This window comes from Pongo pygmaeus, chromosome 15 (assembly GCF_028885625.2).
Source record: "Pongo pygmaeus isolate AG05252 chromosome 15, NHGRI_mPonPyg2-v2.0_pri, whole genome shotgun sequence".
NCBI classification, from domain to species: Eukaryota; Metazoa; Chordata; class Mammalia; order Primates; family Hominidae; genus Pongo; species Pongo pygmaeus.
Window position 1 is genome coordinate 51,820,411 of NC_072388.2, and position 16,433 is coordinate 51,836,843.

A 16,433-nucleotide genomic window follows, 5' to 3' on the forward strand; every position below is an offset into this window, starting at 1 on the left:
TAGTAACCACAGCAATAATGAAACCCAAATGCAGATCGACTCCCAACTAGGTTGCTCAATCCCCCACACTAAACGTCTAGCGAAATACAAGGTGTGCCTTGAGAATTACTTGAACCCAGGAGGCAGAGGTTGCAGTGAGCTGAGATCGCACCACTGCACTCCAGCCTGGGCAACAGAGTGAGACCCTGTCTCAAAAACAAAAACAAAAACAAAAACAAAAAACAAGGCGTGCCTATTTCTAGGCATAAATACTCTACTGCCCACCACAAGATGTCCAACTTTAAATTAAATTATAAGACATACAAAGAAGATGGGAAAAACCAACACACTGTCAAGAGACCACACACACACAAAAAATATATATATATATAAACAGACCCAAACCAGAAATGCCCACAGATGCTGGAACTATTAGAAAAATTAAAATAACTATGATTAATATACTCTTTAAAGGCTCTAGTGGAAAAGGTAAGCAACATGTATAATTAGATGAGAAATTTCAGCGTGGAAATAGAAACTACAAGAGTCGAACAGAAATGCCAGAAACTAGAAAAATGGTTAAGATAGATAAAGAATACCTTTGATCAACACAGCTGAGGAAAGAATCAGTAAACTCGAAAATAAGTTAATAAAAATTATGCAAATACAAATACAACGAAAAAAAAGAGTGGGGGAAAAATTAAACAGAATACAGCATCCATGAGCTGCGGAACTATATCAAATGATCTAACATATATATGTAATTAAAATTCAAAAAGCTTAGAAAGACCTGGTGCAGTGGCTCATGCCTGTGATCCCAGCACTTTGGGAGGTCGAGGTGAGTAGAGCACCTGAGGTCAGGAGTTTAAGACCAGCCTGATCAACATGGTGAAACCCCATCTCTACTAAAAATACAAAAATTAGCCAAGTGTGATGTGCGCCTGTAATCCCAGCTACTTGGGAGGCTTAGGCAGCAGAATTGCTTGAACCCGGGAGGTGGAGGTTGCAGTGAGCTGAGATTGTGCCACTGCACTCCAGCCTGGGCAACAGAGCGAGACTCTGTCTCAAAAAACAAACAACCAACCAAAAAAACTCAGAGAACACAAACCTAGATAACTATGAAAAAGTATCCCTAAAAACTAATATTAAAGATAGAAGAGAAGCATTAAACAAAATCCAATCCCAAAGAAGGCAGGAAAAGAGAAGAAAGGGAATGAAGAACAAAGGGGACGAATAGAAAATTAGCAGCAGGATGTTCATTTTAAAATCAAACTTAGCATTAATCACACTAAATGTAAATGGTCTAAAATGCCAATTGAAAGGCAGAGGTTGTCAGAACAAATTTTAAAAAACAGGACCCAACAGATAGGTAAAGACACATACAGGTTTAAAAGTAAAAGGACAGGAAAAGATACAAATTGCAAATACTAATCAAAAGGAATCTAGAGTGGCTATATTAGTATCAAATAAAGTAGACTTTAACAAAAGAAACATTACCAGAGATAAAGCAGGATATTTCAAAGTGATAAAGGCAGTATTTCATCAAAGGATGTAATAATCCTAAATGTATACACATCTATAAACAGAGCTTCAAAATACATGAAGCAAAAACCAACATAACTTTATTCAGGCTAACTATATCCACAATTATGGTTGGAGACTTCATCCTTCTCCTCACTGACAAAATAATACAGATCAATAAGATACAGAAGTTTTAAACTAGAAGGACAGAGTGGCAATACATAGGTAGAAAGAACAATAGAGATTAAATAAAACTACCAATTTGCCAGAAGAAGGTTAACTCCCCTAGAATCTCTTGAAATGCAATCTTGGATTGACTGAACTGGTAATTCTCAGAGTGTAAGTGAAAACAAGTGAAGATGAGGCAGCTTCTGGCCATTTAGACTAGGCGGTTTATGAACTAACAGAATTACCAAAGTAAGGTCTTCGAACCCCTTGCAAACAGAATTTCTTCTATTAAAGAGGAAGATTCTCTGGACCTAGCTCAGATCTCTTGTACCAAATCTCCAGGGATAAGATCTGAGAATCTGTATTTTAACAATCTTCCCAGTAACTGTTACACTCAATTAAATCTGCAAACTACTGGTCACACACAAGTGTTAGAAATTAACAACACAGGTTGCCATTCTGCAGACTACAGAATCCAACAGAGGCAATCAGAGGCTGAAGAGTATTCCATTGTCTTCATCTTACCTAGAAAGTTCTACATTTTCTTCAAACTCAGAGTTCAAAGGAGGAATTAAGGTGAAGTGTGAAACTTCACTGTGACTCCCAGAACTCTTGGAGTGATTAAGTAGTTTTAAGACGAGTACATGAAAATATATATAGTACATGTGTGTATGTACGTGTATATATGGTTATCAAGTATAGGCTGAAGTAATTTTGATAGAGTCATAGCTTTCCACCCTTCCCCCCAACCCCAAATAGAACAGGTTTACCACGTATTTTTTTTAATTCCCAGAAGATAGGCTTCTATTTCAAGAGCAAATATACCAGCCTGGCTTAGCTAACACTTATTGACCTAGGCACTGTGCTAAGCATTCTGCATATATGTGCTTCAATTAAATCTTAATAATAATAATCACCTGATAATAACTCTTGGAAGCAGGAATGATCCCCATTTACAAAGGAGAAATAAATTAGGCCACAGAGATTATAACTTGCCCAAAGGCATATAACTATGGTAAATCAAGGATTCAAACTAAGGGAATTTGACAACAAAGATCTGTGTATCTGTTCCCACATGGTTTTTATTGCCAGTGCTGGATAAGGAATGGCTGTCACGTCCATTGACTAAGGAGAGGTTCAAGATTATTTTATACTGTTAGATTTTACACTAAGTGCCAGAACCTAGCTGCCATCCCCACTACTGCTGGTTTAACTGCAGATCAATTAAGAGGATTCTCTCATAGTTTTCATGCTAAGGTCTCCATCATAAGAAGAATTGTGGGCCATTTTTTTCTTGCTGGCATGGCAAAAAAAAAAAACCCAGGAACATTACTGGCTTTGCCTTAACTGAAAACTGAGCAGTCTTTTAGAAAACTGTAAAGTTCTCTATTTTATCAAAAATCCTGGTAGCTGGGAGAGTCGTCTAAATGAGCTCTGGGGATAAAGTTGGTATCTCTCACATTTGGTGATAGGATCTGCATACCAACAAAAGCATATGCTCAAGAATTTAGAATGCTTTTATGGGAAAAAATTCCTCCTTTCCCATAGGCAATAGATTTGTAAGAGAATGACTGGTGAACTTCTCCCAGGTCCAAGCCAGGAGAACTCAAGACAGCACCAATCTTTCTGGGGCCTGAGAGACCAGACAAAAATCACAGCTTCTCATAAAGGCAGGCAACAGTTACAGAGGATCTAGGGCTGTGCCGATTTGAGAGTTGATTATCAAGATGGCAGGCCAAGAATATGCCATGTGAGGAAAGAGACTACAAATTGAAACAGGAGAGCCAAGAATGTCAACTGGGTTGGAAATTTGGAAGAATAGGCAGGAAGATGGAGAAACAATCATAGCTAACAGTTTTATAGAACTTACTATTCATCATGGGATATTTTTAAGATCTTTAAATATTTTAACTATTAAAAACAATCACAAGAGGTAGGTAGTATTATCCACATTTTATAGAAGAAGAAACTAAGACACAGGGAATTTCAGTTGCTCAAGGTCACAGTGTACAGCAGAGCTGGGATTTGAGCCAAGTCTGGATCCAGTGGTCCTTAACATTCTTGAAACACTAAACAATGTTGCCTCCCTAGAAAAACCAGTAAGAATTGAAATGGAGGTGGCAGAGACGAAACTGATGAGCTGTGGTAAGGTAAGTGGTGATTTGAAAACAAATGCTGTAAACCACGTTTGTTAGAAACGCTTGTTCCTCGGTGCCGTAAAGAAATAGCTCTTGAACATAAATTTAATTTCCTCAGCAAGGCCATTTTTACTTTCTGCAGAAAGGGTACACTCGCCAGCAGTTCTGCCATGAGAGTGCACCAAACAAAGGAGACAGGGTCATTTATAACCTGACGCGTCCACCTTACTGCTGTGTCTGGTTTCTATTGGCTGGAACAGGACCTCATATTCTGTATTTGTCCTGATTGGCTAGCAACTTAGAACTTTTTAAAAGAAGCAAAGGCAGAGCACAACAAAGGAAGGAGGAAGTAACTTGTGGAATGCTGAGAAAAGTAAAAACACCTTCAAATTACGAAGGGGAACAGGCTATGACTTAATGCTTGCTTGGACCAGTATAAGCATGCGAGGGCAAATATTTAGGCTAAATTGTAGGAGCTAAGAACATAAAGTACATTGATTTCTTTATTATGGCTAGCAGATATTTAAGAAAGTTAGCACAGGTCTTTGAATAAATTTTGCTTCTAAGAGAAGTTACTCTTATTCTTAATTAGATGGGGAGGAAAGTCTTTGAAGAGGAACTTCTACTTTACTTTTTACAAGGCTCAACCTTTGTATGTGGCCTATCATACTCCTTGATGGATTGTAGGTCTTTCCATACAAGGCAGAATCCTGCCAGGCAATTAGAATTCCAAATGATTCAACCCAGTATTCCAAGATTAGGGGCATTCACTATACATGAGACATAGTTGCACCTTTCTCCCCTACCAAAACAAATGTAATAATGTAGTTTATACAAAATAGCATAACAAGCGAAACAGTAAATAGGTGAAAGAATAAACTACAACTATATCCAACCAGATATTCTAAAATATAAAGTCCTAATGTTTTCCAGAGAAAGGCAAAGAGCAGAATCATGGGTAACTGGTGCTAATCTTAAATAAGAAGCATAATAGTGATTGGCTATACAATGAGAATGTTAAGCAAAGGCAAGTATCTTTTCCTAAACCTTACAGACAGGTACACTTGTCTCATATGGTGTTAGCCATATAGGAAAGGTTCATTTCAGCAGTAGATAGCCACATTGGAAGAATATGAGTCACTGAAAGTGCTTCAGCAACCACATTGTGCTTTCTTTCCTCAGTTTGGGTGCTCAACAACGTCTTTGGTTTGAAGTAGATTCTCTCTTTCCTACAATTGTCTTTTGATTTACAGCAAAGACTTTGTTTAAAAAATAAACAAACTTGGGTGCACTTAATGTTGAAACATATACCAGATGTTAAAATGCAAGTTTTACTGAAGGTCTAAGTAGGTGTGTCAGGTACACATGAGATACCCTGGGCCTAGTTAGAAGCAATTCTACAGAATCAGAATAACAGACTCAGCCAATAAAATATGAACTAAAAGTTGCTATTAAGTAGTTGTAGTAAGTTGTAAAATATAAGAGTTGGATTGCATTTAACTAAATGTCTATACTAAGGCTTAGAAGTAATTCTGACTCTGCTCCCTGTGCATCATCCAAAATTACTGAGCAGAGACTGGGAGCGGTGGCTCACATTTGTAATCCCAGCACTTTGGGAGGCTGAGGCAGGTGGATCACCTGAGGTCAGGAGTTCAAGACCAGGCTTACCAACATGGTGAAACCCTGTCTCCACTAAACATACAAAACTTAGCCGGGTGTGATGGCGCTGGCCTGTGATCCCAGCTACTCGGGAGGCTGAGGAATGAGAATTTTTTGAACCTGGGAGGTGGAGGTTGCAGTGAGCCGAGATGGTGCCACTGCACTCTAGCCTGGACGACAGAGGGAGACTCCATCTCAAAAATAATTAAAAAAAAAAGTTACTGAGCAGAGCATTCCATGGCATGTGCTTTAAAATCTTCAGTTTTAACACTGCTGGGTGTGATGGATCATCCCTGCAGTCCCAGCACTGTGGGAGGCTGAGGCAGGAGGGCTGCTTGAGCCCAGGAGTTTGAGACCACCCTGGGCAACATAGGAAGACCATGTCTCTACAAGTAATAATTTTAAAAATTAGCTGGGCATGGTGACGTGCACCTATGGACCTAGATTCTTTGAAGGCTGAGGTGGGAGGATTGCCTGAGCCTGGGAGGTCAAGGCTGCAGTGAGCTATGATCACTCCACTTTACTCTGGCCTACGCGACAGAACAAAACCTTGTCTCAAAAAAAAAAAAAAAAGTTTTAACATAGTACAACTAGTTATTTGTCCCATATCATGTTTCTCAGAGGATATCCTGCATCAATGTTCAGAAAGATAGTCCACTGAGAAGCAGCCAGAGACAATTAGTAATATCAGAGAGATTTCCATTCATATAGTTAATATTACATTCTAGCACATAAAAGCTTAACTCTCCATTATTTGGAAAAGCCATCCATTCAGATGGAATTTGTATTTCTCAAGGATTTTCCAGTATCTGAGGTCTTGGAATACAGAAGTACCAATAACAATGTCATTTCCAAAGGGTGACCTGATCCCCGGCAGTCATTCAATAGAGTTTATTTAAACATACAGAGCAATGATTATAAATATTATCTAGAGATAGCTTAATGTAATAAGACATTAAAATAAACATTAATGGGCAGGGTATGGTGGCTCATGCCTGTAATCCCAGCACTTTGGGAGGCCGAGGCAGGTGGATCACTTGAGGTCAGGAGTTCAAGACCAGCCTGACCGACATAGTGAAACCCTGTCTCTACTGAAAATACACAATTAGCCAAACACTGTGGCACATGCCTGTAATCTCAGCTACTTGGGAGGCTGAGGCAGGAGAATCACTGGAACCTGGGAGGCAGAGGTTGCAGTGAGCTGAGATCACGCCACTGCACTCCAGCCTGGGCAAATAAGAGTGAAACTCCGTCTCAAAACAAACAAACAAACAAACAAAAAGGCTGGGAGCGGTGGCTTACACCTGTAATCCCAGCACTTTGGGAGGCCAAGGTGGGTGGATTACTTGAGGTCAGGAGTTCAAGATCAGCCTGGCCAAAATGGTGAAACTCCATATCTACTAAGAATATAAAAATTAGCCAGGCATGGTGGCACATGCCTGTACTCCCACCTACTAGGGAGGCTGAGGCAGGAGAATCGCTTGAACCTGGGAGGCAGAGGTTGCAGTGAGCTGAGATCACACCACTGTACTTCATCCAGGGCAACAGAGCATCTCAAAAAAAAAAAAAAAATTAATTAATGTATAATTCAATCTTGTTGACAATCTGTTGATGCTAAAAAGCAGTATATAAAATATAATTACTCTTATACGATCATATCAATTTTGCTACTGTTTTTCTTCAGTTCTCTGGTACAGGCAAGTTCCAATTTTTTACCACCTTGAATTTCACTTGTCTCCTAATCTAGGAGTATCAGAAAGTATCTGCATTGTGGTTTTCACCCTATTAATCTACTCAATTGTCAGTGATTCAACACTTGTTATGGGTACGATTTCCCTTTACCAATGTAGACGCAAAAGAGTAGAACTGTAGATTATATACAGTAACTATAAAAAAATTTTTCCTTGTTCTACTTTTTAACTGAACTTTTAGAGTGTATTGTGGAAAAAAAGAAGGGACTCTGTATATCTGTACCCTTCATCAATGCTGACAGTTTTGTTTTTTTTTTTTGTATAACATGCACAGTTTAAATTCCACTACACTCACGAAAAAACAAAGGTCTTAGGTCAGATTTCCTAGTTATTAGGAATTCCATAACTACCTATTTCCCAATCTCTTTTGCCAATATTTTTCATCTTAGGCTTCCTGTGAATAATACATTCTTCTTCTAGTTCTCCTCCCTGACATCCACTTTCCTCCCCCAGTGTCCATAATTCTCAGAGGATTCCTTGACCAGCACATCCAGATTTTTCTTGCTCTCTACAAAAAAGGATCAACTGTAGGTTCCAGACATCAAAGTTCTCAGCAAAATACAAACTATAAAGAGTTATATGGAGATAAAAGACCCAAAATAAAATTTGGAAGAGAGAAGCATACTCAAGGTCTCTTTTATAAGAAAACGGTAAAAGAGGAAAGAAAAGCAGAGGTGGTTGACAGCGGTAAGAAAACCACACTGATTGCTCTAAGCATTTGCATACAGCACTTGCAAAACATGCATTATAACATTTTGGCCATACATAAGGTGAATCAATAACTGATATTAGATCCATTTTTAAAGTAATGGCACATTTCAAAGGGAAAGAGAAGCCCCGAATGCCATGGTCAGGTGCCAAGTCCTGCCCTCCATACGTGTCACTATCCATTCACATCCTTTTTCTGTTTTAGAAGGTCACTGTGCATTCTAAAATGCACTCTAAAGCAGACCTGATCTAGGATGAGGTGGGTTCTCAGAAAACTGGGGCCTTGGTACTGTAAACCTGAGCAGTCAGGGTTCCAATGCAGTCCAAGGCTGCTTTCCAGTCCAGGCTAGTGGGAAATAACACAGTTATAAAAAGTAAAAGATAAAAGTCTCCAACAGATTTTCAGGGTCAGGCACGATCCCTATAGTCCTGCTTTATTGGAGACAGAAACTGATCAAAAAAGAGTGCCTTCTACCCCCTGGGACTCCATTATTTTCCCATGATGCCCTGTGCCACACAAAGGATTGTTATTATGAATAACATGGTCACATCTACACCAAGTTTGTAAACATTATATAATTAAGGGAAAAGCTCTAATTTTTTTAATCTCATTTTATTGGTAATATAATCTTCCTGTTGTTGCAATATACCACAAAAACAACTGGTCTATTTCTAAAGCATTTGAAACTGAAAATGGTTTAAAATTACAATAATGCAAGTATGCTGTATAAGTATACCAGAAGGTGGGGGGTGACAGAGGGGAAAGAAGAAATCTGTGGTTTATAATTAGACTCCTGGAAACTACATATAAAAATTTGGTCAATTAAACAGCTTTATTAATTTAGTCAATGAATAGAAATCACACAACTCCCTGGTGCAAACTGCACACATCACTGCCATTGGCATTGAATTATTCTTTTTTTTTTTTTTGAGAGGGAGTCTTGCTGTTGTCACCCAGGCTGGAGTGCAGTGTCACAATTTTAGCTCACTGCAACCACTGCCTCCGGGTTCAAGTGATTCTCCTGCCTCAGCCTCCTGAATAGCTGGGATTACAGGTGCCCGCCACCACGCCCGGCTAATTTTTGTACTTTTAGTAGAGACAGGGTTTTGCCATGTTGGCCAGGCTGGTCTCCAACTCCTGACCTCAGGTGATCCACCCACCTCAGCCTCCCAAAGTGCTGGGATTACAGGCATGAGCCACCACGCCTGGCCTAAAATTGTTGAATTATTCTAAGCTCATGAAATATCTCTAGAATGTTCCATATGCCTTCCCATCTGCTATTACTGAATGCTTTGGCCACTTTCTTGCCAATGTTCCTTACAGACATTCTTTCACCTCTGATGAGTTACTGAGTAATAACAAGAAACTGTGGGCACTCAACAACTGTGCACTGGTTAACCTTACTAACCTGTATGTGAACTTCTAAAAATAAAGTGTATAGTTTTTGTGAGATCCACATATAGTTAACACCTAGTACAATGTGCCAACCACTGTAATAAGGATGTTACATATAATAATCCTCAAAACAAGTCTATGAAGTGAGTACAAACAGGAAGAACACTGCGAACAAGAGAGTTCACTTAACCATTACTCAGCAATGATTAGTTTTTATCTAAAATGTCCACATGCAGCCAGGAGAATATCTAAACATACAATAAAACAAAAAATAAGTTTACTACGATATTTTTTCATATGTAATAATATTGGATCCTCATTAATAGAAGACAAATTCTGTTCTCCTTTCTGATTCATGTACCCCAAATTAGTTCAAATTTTATCTGCTAGTCAAGTTCAAAAGGAAGAATAAAATAAAATCTTTCTTTTAGAATAGGTATAGCTAACTTGTTGGCCTTGACACCCAGATGCAGTGGGCTAAATTAGGCCACAAAAATCTAAATGGCCAATGGATTCATACCACCATTCTACATAGGAACTTACTGGACTTTTTTTTTTTTTTTTTTTTTAACTCTTTTATTACCACTAACCAGACAGTTTCCAAAACAGCTAAAAAGGAAAAGTAAAATGGGGGAAAGGTCAAAAGCTGCAACGTATAGTATGAATTTTTCTATTTGAAGAAAGGCTGAAGAACCCATACAGGGACTGGACCCTCCTAGAAAGTGTGAAAACTTACACACAGAGACTTAAGAAACCAATTAAAGTTATATGAGATTCTGTGAGAAATGGCAAATTACAGGATAGACAAAAAGCACTACTGTGTTTTTATTATAGCTTATACAAGGGCTTGGACATCCACAGGATTGTATTTTGTAGAGAACTATTTAGAAAATGCTAAAATACAGATAAAAATAGGTGTTGCTCTTATGCTAGTTAACAAAAACTTATAAGCTATAATTGGCCTAATGGCTGTTTGCTTTAGGAAAGAAGATTGGAGAAAGATAAGTCCACATTACCTTTAGGTTAATTTTTGTAGGCTCCCACCAGTTTTCACCTGATTTATGACACTAGCATTCTATTGATATTCTGCTTCCAACTCTCCAGCTCAACCTTTGCATTGTCATTAATCACACGTAAGTATAAAGAACCTTCTACTGTTTGGTTCCTCATTACTCACAGGATAAAGGCCAAACTCCTTAGCACTGCATATCTACCTTGTCTCTTTTCCAGCTATTCTCCCAAATGTGCCATTCATGTGCAGGTGCTCCCTTCACAATCTCCATCCTGTCCCTGACCAAACGCCATCCCTCACATACTTCGGTCTCTGTGGTTGGTCAAAGCCCACACCCACCCCATGTGTCACAGTGCCTACAGGTGTAGACCTCACTTCCTTAAAATGCCACACAGTTTCAGACCTGTGTCCTTGTGTATGTGGCCCATCTAGCTGGAATGCCCTTCCCTCTATTTTTCTGCTTCATTAAATTCATCCTGTAAGACTCTGTCTTAAATCTTCTGGGACGCTTTCCTGATACCCTCACCCTTGGATGGGTCAGAAGCTCTTTGCATACTGCACTGTATTCCCCCACTAGACTAATGAATGAACTGCTTCATCACTTTTCTAGCTAAGTGACCTTGGACAAGTTCATTAATTTCGCTGAGCCCGTTTCTTCACGTATATAATGTTGGTATTAATTTGCTATCACTGTAAAATAATGAATGTCAAAAATCACTTTGCAAACAGTGAAGTACCATGCAGGCATTAACAATTTTGTCAAAAACCAAGAGAGCACACAGTATTCTTGGTGAACATACTTCAGTTTAATCTAAGGGTAAGATTCATCTCTTGGTTTCCGCCCCCTCTCCAAGGATACCCTGTATTTTTATCCAACTTTCTGACTCCACTAAGTCTTGGTACTTCTATCTTCAGGAAAAAAAAATCTATGATTATGTTTAAGTCATTTGAAGGAAACACCGAGTGGGAAGCTCTGAAAGGGTAAGGATCTTCCTTTTCCCCATCTTTCTTAATGCCTTCACAAGAGTACCGTTATGCACATATAAATATTCTGAATACGAAAGAACTGAATGAATATAAACATACCCTGCCTTTAGTGAGTTTATAATCTAAAAAAGTGAATGATGTAACAGATCTCACTAAATCTGACCTTACAAAAATGGTAACGAATGCCTTTAGTATCATCTTAATGTGCAGTAAGAAATTAAATTTCCTGCTATTATTTGGTGATTTGACACACGTTGGAATTGCTATCTTAGTAAGTCATGCTTAACATATGAATGTTTTAACATTATCAGAATCACTGATGCAATTCAATACCTAGTTATTGAATATGTATTGCACTAGGCCCTATCAGAGTACAAAGATAAAGGTGATGGGCTCTGCCGATGGTAAGGTGCTAAACACACAGAAAGGAAGCTGTCATCAATCCATCTAATTAATAGAGGGCAGAGTGCTGTACGAAGGATCTAAGGGTTGTGACAATCAATGAAGACATCTGAGTTAGGGCACTGGGCCCATGAAAATTAAAAGTGTATATTACATATTATAATACTGGTGGTCAATAACTTCTGTGACTATTGAATATCTCCTATATATTATATACGTAATATTTGCTGCATGCACTGGCAGATATTTATGGTCACCTTCCTCCTATTCTAACTATAAACCCATCTGTGTTGCTGTCTAATAAATACTGTTAACACTCATATCACACATAAGTACCAACCATAGTTCCAAGCCCTTGAGGTATATTTTCTAATTTACTTTCACAACAATCCCGTGAGGTAAGTACAATTTTTCCCCTTTTACAGATGAGGAAGACGAGGCATAGAAATGGTAATTTTTCAAGGTTAAGATGCAAAGACAAAAATATGTAAATGAGGACCTAAGAGACAGAATCCAGTATTCCACCGAGGGAGCGGAGCCACTTGCCAGAGCTGCTTCACCCAGTGCTTTCCACCTCTCCGAACACACCCAGTGGGAACAACCTATCTCCTTTCCCGCCAGGGATTCTTTTACTTTTCCTGAATCCGTAACTAAGCTGTTGATTCTCGAGCAGATCCTCTCAAACCTTCCTACTCCAGAAGACGTGCCGCTATTTAAATCATAGGCTGTTTAGGGTAAATGAGACCGAACCAGATCCCCAGGTGGACAAAGCTGGTAGGATCACGAAATTAAACCTCGGGCTGCGGATCCGGTCCTGGATCACTTCCAGGGGATGGCAGCAGCACCCGGCTCACCCAGGAGGCGCTACCCCCGAAGGTATCCAGTCCTCCTGACCCCAGGCAGCTTGGGTTTTGCCATCTGCTCGTTTACCCTTCACCTGCCGACGCTCCCTGCGCAATCTTCATCCTGCCCCAGCCAAACGCCAGGCCTCACGCGCCTCCCTCTTAGCGGCGACCAGTCCCAAACCCACACCGGTGCGCATCGGCCCATGCAGGGGCAGCCCGTCCTGCCCTAACCCCGGCCCGCTACTCACGGTTCCAGTACACCGGGTAGCACTCTCCTTGGGTCACATCCACCTCGTAGAGGCCGCCCCGCACGCACACAGGCTCGATGTTCACCAGCTCCACCATCTCCGGCTCGTGCCCCGTCGTACTCTGGCAGAAGCCGCAGGCGCGGTCCTCATCGTCATCTTCTCCGGAACTGGAGGCTGGGCCCGTGGGGGAGCACACATGGTCGCCGTCCCGGTCCCCGCCCTGGGGCCGGGCACCCGTGGTCTGCAGCAGGGTCCGGAAGGCGAGCTCGATGCGGAGCGAGTCGTAGCCGATGAAGGGCTTCCAGGTCTTCTTGTCCTCCTTGTAGAACCAGCGTACCTCCTCCGGGCCCAGCTCCGTCACTACCTCATAGCGGTGCCGGGCCGCCGGGCCGCCAAGCCGGGTACGTTTCCTTTCCCCGGGGGCCCCTCCTGTCGCCCCGCCGCCCCCCGAGTTCGTCGGGACCAGCGGAGGCTGCTGCGGCGGGTGCAGCGACAAGGAGCTGCCGCCGCCGCCGCTCTCGCCCTCGCTGTAGTAGCGCAGCGAGGAGCCCGACTCGGCGGAGCTGAAGTCATAGTTCTCGTCACTGAGGCAGGGGTCCAGCGCGAGGTGGTGGTTGTGGTCGTCGGTGCCCGGCGCCAAATGCAGCCCGGGTTCCCCGCGCAGCAGGGCCAGGGGCACGTCGCTGTCGTCCGGGTCCCCCCCGGGCAGGTGCTCGAAGCAGCAGACGCTGCCGCCGAACGCTGGCCCCGCGTCTGAGCCCAGCTCCCAGGCGCCGCCGCCGCCGCCTCGGCCGTTATGCTCGGGGCTCCGTGGGGACCCGCGACCCGGGTAATTCATGCTGTGGAGACGCTGCCGGCTGCCCGGCGGCGCGCGGAGCCGTGACCCCCAGCGCTTCCGCTACACATTCAACGCCGCCGCCCTCTCTACCCAGAGTTTCTAATCTTTTAAATCCCGACCCGAGCTGCGGCGGCAGCGGCGGCCGCTCCGCCCCCACGAGACCCGCAGCCGCCGCAGCTGCGTTCTGCGACCGGCCCCATTGTCACGCAGCCCGACGTAGGCGGTGCTTCGGCCCCCGCCCCGCCCCCCGGCCGCGCGCGCCGCCCCGGAAGCCCGGGCTGCACCGGCGCCGCGCGCGGGCCGCGCCAGGGTGGCCTCAGGTCGCCCGCCGCCCTTGGGCCTCCTCGGCTCCCTTCCTCCTTCCCTGCGGTCTTCATGCACAGCTGCCTCGGTCCCCCCCTTCTGGAGTTCACAGCCCAGATGTGGATAGGCTTTACCCCACTCATCCTTACAATGTGGGTCATGAGCCCAGAGCCTTAAGCTATGTGTCAAGAGGGCTCCGGGATGTTGGATTCAGCATTGCTCTTTTTGACCTTAGGCCCTACTGCGGCCTCGCCTGGACGTTTTGTCACCTGGCCCTGGTGCCTCCAGACAGAACCAGGACGCATAGGTGTGTGGATACGAGGGCACTCCACCCCACACCCATCACTCACCTTGGTGTCACCACTCCCACTGGGAAACTGGAATCTAAACCTTGCTTCATATGCCATCTCATATTATTACTTATATTTTGAGCTTGGATTTCCTGTTTTCTCAACCTCATTGCTAGGCCCTTGACGGAAACCAAGTCTATGTCAGCCTCTCCCACACAGTGGGTGCGCAATCAGTCTTAGTTGATTATAATGATGTCAAGTCCAACCAGCTGTGGTAAACAGTATTCGATTGAGAGGTAGAAAACAACCAGGTTCTAGATTTAGCTTTGCTAACCAGCCAAAGGCAAATCACATAATCTCCCTGATCTTTTTGGTTTCCTCATCTGTAAAATTAAGATTCTTGGACCAGATGATATCTAAAGTTCCTTCTAGCAATGGAATTCTATGAATTTTAAGGTTTCTTCCAGATTTTTATGCATCTCTGATTCTGTAACTCATATTCTGGGATCAAGTTGAATACAGAGGCTCCCTTATGTGGGTCTTTTTTATTTAAGAAAAATTATTTTATAAGCACATCACCGTATGTTGAGAATCCAGAGAAAAACCAACTCCAACCTCAGTGTTTTCATTTTAAGAATAGACAGTCTTCACTATTTCTTTTACTCTCTGGTGGAATCAGATTGGTAGGGCAATTTTTCTTGCTCCTGAGATGTAACCTGTCAGACATTATTACTCTGTCATTATTTAAATCAAGACCATCTTAAGTTTGTACAGGGCCTTTGTAGGAATTTGAAAAAAGGCATTGCTTCCTGTGGGCAGATACAGAGTGGTGTTGGAGTTCGTGGCTTGTCAAGTGGAATGCAGGCTGGATTTTCTGCCCCAATTAGTGCCCTTAGCTGGTTAACCTTGTGCAGTGAACAACCTATCCAATTGTATACTGCAGCTCTGACTGAAAGCATCTAAGATCAGAACCCTCTTTACCACTCAAAAAAAATTTCTGAGTACCTGCTTCCCAGTTTCTCCTCCAATATTTCTATTGACAATATGCAGAATATGATATTGGGTATGAGCTTTGGTCTGTTTACTAGCTGTAAAAGCATTCATTCTACAGGGTTTGAATAGGTGTCTGGCCACCTATATGCCAGGCACCTCTATGCTAACTTCTACTATAAGAGAGAATAGGAGAGAGTGAGTTATTTCTTCAAGGAACTTACAGCCTAGAGGAGGATACAGACAAGTAAACAGATACATTATGTTATAGTACAGTATGAAAAGTACTATGAAGGGGATTATAAATAAGGAATATCACAACATTTAAAATATCTCTATTCCTTTATGTTTCTTGATAGAATGTAGCCTAACTATATAGCTATCTGGTCAGATTATTTTGGCCAGATTTTAACTCTTGACTACACAATTTCCGTTAACATTATCCTCTGTTAGAAAAAAAAAAAAAAAAGTACTAAGGCCGGGGGCGGTGGCTCACGCCTGTAATCCCAGCATTTTGGGAGGCCAAGGTGGACGGATCACGAGGTCAGGAGATCGAGACCATCCTGGCTAACATGGTGAAACCTGTCTCTACTAAAAAAAATACAAAAAATTAGCCGGGTGTGGTGGCGGGTGCCTGTAGTCCCAGCTACTCGGGAGGCTGAGGCGGGAGAATGGCGTGAACCCGGGAGGCGGAGCTTGTAGTGAGCCGAGATCGCGCCACTGCACTCCAGCCTGGGCGACAGAGCAAGACTCCGTCTTGGGAAAAAAAAAAGTACTTTCTGTTTCGCATTGAATGAATGTTTCTATTATTTTTAAGTGTGCTTATTTGGTTATTTTGAGACGATTATCCTCTTGTGGTTCACTGGGGAAATGCCACACTCCTTTTAGGTAGAGTGATCATTTTTGAAGGAAATGTTGATTCTCAACACAACCCAGGTGGCAGAAGAAGGGAATCCTAGATTCTTTGCTGACCTCGTTATCTTGGTCTAGAGCCGGGTGTGTGTAATCTTTTGGCTTTCCTGGGCCACATCGGAAGAAGAAGAATTGTCTTGGGTCACACATAAAATACACTAACACTGATGATAGCTGATGAGCTTAAAAAATCACGAAAAAATCTCGTACTGTTTTAAGAAAGTTTATGAATTTGTGTTGGGCCACATTCAAAGCCATCCTGGGCTGCATATGGCCCATGGGCTGC

At 42.3% G+C, this 16,433-nt stretch overlaps 1 protein-coding gene across 10 annotated transcripts in view; it reads right to left on the reverse strand.

Moving 5' to 3' along the window:
• The window catches only part of DDHD1 (DDHD domain containing 1), a 119,819-nt gene extending 105,942 nt beyond the window's left edge, over positions 1–13,877 (reverse strand). For 8 of the 10 annotated variants that reach the window (XM_054447380.2, XM_054447378.2, XM_063651601.1 and 5 more), the window contains exon 1: positions 12,815–13,877. In XM_054447380.2, coding sequence (XP_054303355.2) covers positions 12,815–13,652 — 838 coding nt within the window. In that variant the 5' untranslated portion in view covers positions 13,653–13,877. The remainder of the gene's footprint in view (positions 1–12,814) is intronic. The other 2 variants (XM_063651603.1, XM_063651602.1) reach the window with 1 other exon arrangement.
• Between the last annotated feature and the right edge of the window lie 2,556 nt (positions 13,878–16,433).